At 40.1% G+C, this 7,950-nt stretch overlaps 1 protein-coding gene across 1 annotated transcript in view; it reads right to left on the reverse strand.

The window, feature by feature from the left end:
- Positions 1-5,875: 5,875 nt before the first annotated feature.
- LOC119295656 (proline-, glutamic acid- and leucine-rich protein 1) overlaps positions 5,876-7,950 on the reverse strand; it is an 18,236-nt gene continuing 16,161 nt past the window's right edge. Inside the window, exons 12-13 of the mRNA XM_037574098.1 lie at positions 7,289-7,523; positions 5,876-6,884 (exon numbers count right to left, since the gene is read on the reverse strand). Coding sequence (XP_037429995.1) covers positions 6,145-6,884; positions 7,289-7,523 — 975 coding nt within the window. The 3' untranslated portion in view covers positions 5,876-6,144. The remainder of the gene's footprint in view (positions 6,885-7,288; positions 7,524-7,950) is intronic.

The following is a 7,950-nucleotide window of genomic DNA, read 5'->3' on the forward strand; positions in this document are numbered from 1 at the left end:
GAGATTCCTTCGGGTATGATAGAGAATCTGCTGGCTAATCCTTATGCAGGAGATGGAACAATACATCCTCATATGCATCTAATATATGTGGATGAAGTTTGTGGATTATTTAAGCTTGCAGGTCTACCCAGAGATGAAGTTAAGAAGAAGATTTTCCCCTTATCTTTTATGAGGAAGGCATTGACATGGTATAGGCTATGCGATGATATTGGAACGTGGGATTGGAACCGATTGAGATTGGAATTTCATCAAAAGTTTTATCCTATGCATCTGGTTCATCGTGATCGGAATTATATATATAATTTTTGACCTCGTGAAGGAGAAAGCATAGCTCAAGCTTGGGGAGGCTTAAGTACATGATGTACACATGCCCCAATCATGAGCTCTCAAGAGAAATTATCTTACAAAATATTTATGCTCGACTTTCTCATAATGACCAAACCATGCTCGATTCTTCTTCAACTGGTTCCTTTATGAAGAAAACTATTGAATTCAGATGGAATCTTCCGGAAAGAATTAAACACAACTCTGAAGATTGGGAACTCGACAAAGTTAATGAGTCAGGTATAATACTTGAGTTCGATTGTGTTAAATCTTTTATGGATACCGATGCTTTTCATAAATTTAGCTCTAAATATGGACTTGACTCCGAGATAGTAGCTTCCTTTTGTGAATCATTGCTACTCATGTTGATCTTCCTAAGGAGAAGTGGTTCAAATATCATCACCCTATCAAAGAAAAGATTGAGGAACCCATTATAATTAAAGATGTCATTTACAATGTTGATCCAGTTGTGCCTATCGCTTATATTGAGAAACCATTGTTTCCTGTTAGGATAAAGGAACATGCGGAAGTTTCAACTGTGGTTAACAAAAGTAATATTAGAGCACCTAGACCCTCTGAACAAATTAAAGTTAAACCAAATGTTTTTATGGTCAAAGATCTCTTGGTCAATAATATATATGGGCATATTATTTACTTTTGTGGTGAAGCCGCTAGAATTGCCAAGCCTGATACTAAAGACAAGAATAAACAGGTCGTTGTCATGCCTATTGTCTCAGTTAAAATAGGAGATCATTGTTATCATGGCTTATGTGATTTATGTGCTATTGTGAGTGCTATTCCAATTAGCTTATATCAAGATATTATGAACGATATTGCACCTGTTGAGATAGAGGATATTGATGTTACTAGTAGGCTTGCGAATAGATATATTATTTCATAGCTTGGGATTATTATAGATATTGAAGTTTTGTGTGGAAAAATAAAATACCCTACTGATTTTCTAATCTGTGGTTCTCCACAAGATGATTTTGGTCCTATTATATTTGATGGACCCTTCTTGAACACCGTTAATGCTAAGATTGATTGCAACAAAGAAACTGCGAGTGCTAACTTTGGTGATGTATCTCATGAGTTTAATTTCTCTAAATTCCATAGACAACCTAATGATAGAGAATTGCCTAGTAAAGATGAAATTATTGGTCTTGCTTTTGTTGTCGTACCTCCTACTGATTCATTGGAACAATATTTGCTAGACCATGAAAATGATATGCACATGAATGAAAGAAATGAAATAGATAAGATGTTCTTTGATCAACCACCTATCCTTAAACACAATTTGCCTGTTGAAAATTTTGGAGGCCCTCCTCCTCCTAAAGTTGATCATGTGTTTGAATTAAAACAATTGCCTGATACATTGAAATATGTTTATCATGATGAAAAGAAAATATATCATGTTATTATCAGTACTAACCTTTCAGAACATAACATGAAGAAAAGAGATTACTAAAAACTCTAAGGAAGCACCATGCCGTTATTGGATATACTCTTGATGATATTAAGGGCATTAGTATCACTCTATGTCAGCACAATATTAATATGGAACCTGATGCTAAATCGGTTATTGATCACCATCGACGGTTAAATCCTAACAAGAAGGATGTGGTAAGAACTGGAATATTAAAGATTCTAAGTTTTGCTCGTTGTTTGTATTTCCTTTTTGAAGGGGAGCCTTGGCGCAGTGGTAAAACTACTGCCTTACAAAAAGTGGGGAAAGGCTGCGTACAATAGACCCAAAGTGGTCGGACCCTTCCCGGGACCCTGCACAAGCGATAGCTACATGCACATGGTTTCACTTTTTGTATTTCCTTTTTATTTTGTTTTTATTTTATTATCTATGTACCACTATCAGATTTAATCCTTGCAATTGGTGAGAACAAGGGGATTGACAAGCCTCTTGTCTTCGTTGGGTGCTAGCATTTGCTTTGTGTGTGTGCAGGTACCGCTTATCTTTTTTGTGTGATATCTCCTATTGGTTTGATAAACTGTGGTTCTTAACTGGGGGAAATACTATCTGCTACTATAATACATCACCCTTCCTCTTCGAGGAATCCCATCGCCTATCACAAGTAGCAGGGGCAGGCATCGCAGAGCCTGGGCGCGTGAGCTAGAGGCGTGCATCAAGGTCGTCTGCGAGCTTCTTAATGACGGTGAACTTGTCGAGGAAGCCGACGAGGGCCTAGTCAAATAAGAGGACGAAGGTGTCGTCCAAGAGGCTCTCGCCCTGGCGGCTGCAAGCACCACCTGGAGATGTTTCTCGGTGTTGGGCCGCAAGCTGGCGTCGTGGATCATCTGGCACAGCCGGCTGATGCTCGCGCTCATCGCCTCCGTGGGTCTAGCATCTTTTCACTTGATATTGCGATTGGAGTGATCACTTTTGCCCTTGGTGTAGGTGTGTAGGTGCGTACGATTTCGTAGAAGGATTGGACTGGTGGGGAGCCTTTATATGAGAAGCACAAGCTTCGTTGTATTCAGGTGTGCATTGGCCATCTACTCCTCGGTCCATACTAGTAGTAGTATACTAAACGGCATCGACTCGTTGCATATTGCTTCTACCACTATTACTTCCCTCAGCATGCGAAGGATGATGCATCATTGGTCGTTCTACGTATTGGGAACCGCTTCTCCTCGCCTTTTTACCCTCATTCAAACCGTATCAGCTTCGAGTGGCCGTCAATTTATCTAATAAAATAAAGTTTATATGTAACAAAACCTCCCTCCTTTCCGGTTTAAAGGGTTCATCTAAATTTTTTGGATTTCCACTATATTACGCTCACTTTGAGTCCAATTAAGTTAAGGTGCTTTAACTCTCACGCCACATTTAATTCATAGAAATAAGAGATAGGGAATTAGTGGTCATGCATGCATCTTATTCCAAATGCACCATGTGTTCGAAGTATGCCCTAGAGGCAATAATATTGTATTATTATATTTTCATGTTCATAATTATGAGTTTATATTCTATGCTATAACTGTTATGATCTTGTAATGTGTGATTCAGTTGAAAACTTATATACACGTGTGAAATGATAAACGACAAAATAAGATTCCTAGTCTCGCTTCTAAAACTAGCTCAAGTGTTGTTTGTTGTTGGTGATCATGTTTTCTCGACCTTAGGATATCATGAAGTATAACATCCTAAAACAACATTTAAAGCATGACGTTAGACGAACGATCATATTGAATTGACCCAAACTTGGTTGTTATACTTTGAGATAATACCGTTAGAAGTCAATTGTTATAACACAGAGTGTTTTTTACAAACTACTACAGGGCAAAGCCCAACGGTCTTTTATTAGCAACCAAGAAACCAAGTTCAATTGTACAAGCTAGATACTAAAGACAGGAAAGAAGGAAACAAAACTACCTACCTATTACATGCCTCAAGGGAGGCCAGCTAGCCAGGCTTAGAGCTTGGGTCTAATAGAAGCATTAACCCTATGTGCTAGCAAGAAAAAATCATATACAAATTTACATCTGTAGACACCAAAAGTGACCCTTTCACCCCTAAAGGCCCTCCCATTTCTAAGGATCCATATATTCCATGCTGCTGTGAATATCACTTCAACGAAGTAGGGTGTGTAAACCTCCTCCTAGCCATGATAATGCACTGTTGAATATCATTGCCACCAGACCAATCAATCTGCAAGTAGTTTCATATCCTGACACTGAAATTGCAAGAGAAGAGGTATAACACAAAGTGTTAACGTGTGATTTAGTTTCTTAGACCATGAGAGTGTCGTAGCCACTTCTTACTGTACGATGAACTTTGAGGTTGCTCAAATGTCATCTGTAACACGATGATTATAACGACAACTTACGGGTTCATCGGGAAGTTTGACAAAGGACTAGATAGCTCGAGAGTGGAATTTGCTCTTCCGATGATGAAGAGATATTCTTACAGCCCTCTTAGTGTAACGACATCCATCATCGTCTGGCCATACACAGGTGACTATGTCACAGGGATGCCGAAATATGTCAACGCGGAAGAAGAACAAAACCGATAACGAGAACACCAATATAGTAAGCATGTGTATGACTCAAGAGGATACCGATATATCCACCTCGGGTTTTATAAATTGTATCGCGAAGCAAAGGGAATAGCACATTATAACCAAGGGTTCACTCGAATGTCATTTGTGTAATCATAAGGATCAATATGGATGTCCACGATTCCGCTATCGGTCATTGAATAAAGGGGTTTTGTTCATGTCTATTTATTACCAAATCTACAGGGTCACAAGTTTAAGATAATCACAATCCGTTTCATGATCGTTGGATGTTGATAGGAGGGAAAACTTTGTTTTTGCCACTCTAGTTTTTGTCAACTTTGCTTATGCCACTCTAGAATTTGACATTTCATTTTTGCCACTCTTAGCTTTTGATAATATATCACTTTTGTCATTCCATGGCAAAAGCAAAAAAAAATAGAGTGGCAATTGTGATACATGTCAAAAGCTAAGAGTGGCAAAAGTGAAATGAAAAATTATCGTTTTTGCCACGAAATGGCATTTGTGATGTATTGTCAAAAGCTAAGAGTGGCAAAAGTGAGATGTCAAATTCTAGAGTGGCATAAGCAAAGTTGGCAGAAACTAGAGTGGCAAAAACAAAGTTTTCCCTTGATAGGACAGGAGTAACGAGGAAATATTTTTTAAATTGTTTTATTAATATTTAAAATAGTTTCAAGAGAAACCGCAAGCGTTTTGGGATCACCGGAAGAGTTTCAGAGTTTATCAGACAATACCGGGTATTACCGTCGCTCATCGTCGGCCATGTCCCGTCCATCTCCGGGGAGCAAGGGATACCCCACCGAGTCCACATGGAGTAGGAATGGTTGGAGGAGCTCTCACGGTGGAGGAGCATTCGGAACCGGGAAACGAAGCAGGCTGCGCGCGTGCGTACAGACGAGCTGCGTGACTTTTCTGTAATTTTGGAGATCTTGGTCGAGGCAGGTGACGTCTTCTCCTATCTGTAATTGTTGTATAACTAAAGAGAGCTGGTTATTTTTAATATGGGGCATTTTACATGCGACATATCAAAGATGGGGTATACAATCAATTGCAATATGACCTTAAAAAAAATCAATTGCAATATAACATGGGTCATTTCGACCGAGGCAGAGCAAAGGCGGCAAATGATTAATTGGTCCAATAAATTTGCCCTCGTCTATGGCGATATAAACTGTATGGCGTTTCTTTCATGCTGCCGTGAAGGATACAGAACTTGGCAGCGCAGAATACCTTTTGATGCCATGTTTCTTTTCGTTGCTTCTACCGTTCTACGATGATCAGACGTAATTAACAATTGTTAATTTACTGATCTGATGTCAAAAACAAGTGCTTGTACTCAGGCTTTCGTGCATGGAGTCTAGATTAATTAGTTTTACCCAACTCAGCAAGTGTTATACAGTCAACCATTGGCGTTTTATATTATTGTTCTGCTTGAACAGCTGGTTTGTATCACCACTCATTTTTGGCTTGGAATTCATGGTTAACGTTTGTCAACTTGTCCCTCTTCAGGTTCTCAAAAAAAGTAATAACTAATCCTCGTATAATTTTTCTACAGAGCTGCCACATCTTCCTTGCACTGGGCACAAAGGCGCTGGCAAACCATGCAAGTGTCATATGTACGGAAAGCAACAGAATACTCGAACGTTAAGCCGATGGTCATTCTTAGATAAACAGAGCCATATACTCGGTATACGTTTTGGGAATGGCAAAAATGGCTCGACCCCAAGGGATATGCTGATAAAGATGGACGAAAAAAGGCAAGGGTATATGTTTATCCTTGATTGAAGGAAGCTCAATAGTCAGAATCCGGGTCGCCGTCTTGTATCTCTGGCATCGAGTCTACTGACTCTGTATCAGACAAGTCTGCCTTGATGGGCTGAATGAAGCGGGTTGAAGAGACATCTTTATAGCTGCTCGGAGCAGCAACACCTGGGTCAGATGGTTTTTCACCTGAGGTTGCCAGATTGCGGAATGGTAGGTTGACCACAGCTGAGCTTTTATTCTGAAGAAGAGAATCAACATGATCCACACGCTTTTCCTCTCGAAAGGGGGTAGCTGCAGCTTTCTGTGCTTCAGGTGGCCTTGAGTAGATTGGATTTGAAGCAACATTGGAGCTAGAAGGATTATCCACTGTCATTGGCTCGGAGGTTTTTTCTGTGGCCGCAACCACCATAATGGTATCACTCCTGTTGCATGCAGGAACATCTTCTTCTGCCTCAGCAATTGTATGTGAATCAATTTGCGGAACTTCTTTTACAAGAGTGGACTTTTCTGACGGTTCATTATCCTTGATGGATGGCAACCAATCATCATAAGTATCTTCATCCGCAATAACCTGCCGCTGCCCTTGGGATGGTGAAAAGTTAAATGTGCTAGCACCAAAAATTGCCTTTTCTGGTTCACTGCGGTTGAGTCCAGGAACTAAAGGACCTGCCTTTTCTAGAGAAAGGGCTCGTGGGTGCGTAAGAACATCCAAAGCCAGCAAAGCATGCGAACAAAACTCTGCGAGCGTAGTGCCTATCTCTAGCTTCCCTGTAATAAACAAGAGATGATAGTTGTTACTTTAAAGGATATCTGGAACCCCCCTAGCCAACACTATTACTTTCATGAAAATATGGAGCCACCCTAGCCAACTGCTAACTCCTTCCATATACCAAATCCACAGGCCAAAAAGGCAAATCAAGCTCATGCGCTAACGTGGGCAGGCATGAACCATGAGTGTATGAAAGTACCAAGTATATTTTATCTTTTGTTCTTGCTGCAGATTGCACCATGTCATAGAGCTAATAGTACAAAGCCTGCTTTTGTTGTATATATCCAGAGATAGTTCAAGCAAAACTCTCCCTTTTTCCTTTCAATTAACCATCTATTAATTACGAGATACAAAATTAATTACTCCATCTGCAGAAAAGTAAATGATAGACATGAGATTTTACCTTTTCTAAATAGTTCAGTTCCTTGGGCTAAATAAAGTGGCCGGGCATGAGGAGATGAAAGAAAAGATGCCAGCAATGCTTTCAATGAAGCAAGTCGATAGTCTGATATGCTTGTCTCCCCGACTTTGGATATTGATGGATCATACCCTGCTCCTGAGTCGCAAGCACTTGTAGCTATGTTAATTAGGAGCAAGTCCACTTTTGCCCTCCAGTGATCTGTCCTCAATGAACCCCCCTGATAAAGGCAATAAAATGTATATTACATCTAACTGTTGCAATTATACATCAGACATTGTAGCCAGAGAATTGAGACCCAACCACCATTGTGACAATTAGATAACATTGCAATTGACTCTAAATGATATTGTAGTGCACAGTGTCATTATTTCATGATAAAACCTATCCCCATTCCAAAGGGACTCTACATCTTTAGCATGGAAAATTGACAATCAAGAAAATTACTTCTAAACCCTATATTTTATTGTCATCCTATGTTGTCTCAACATAGGCGGTCCCAAGCCCGGGTAAAGGAGGGTTATGGTAGGCTTGGCGAGGCAACGTCAAAACTCAACTACTCTTATGGAGATGAAACCCAAAAGGTTTTGGTTGGGGCGTAGCCCTCTCGGCGACGTGCCACATCGGAAGGCCGTCAAACCACCCCC

This window comes from Triticum dicoccoides, chromosome 4B (assembly GCF_002162155.2).
Source record: "Triticum dicoccoides isolate Atlit2015 ecotype Zavitan chromosome 4B, WEW_v2.0, whole genome shotgun sequence".
NCBI lineage: Eukaryota > Viridiplantae > Streptophyta > Magnoliopsida > Poales > Poaceae > Triticum > Triticum dicoccoides.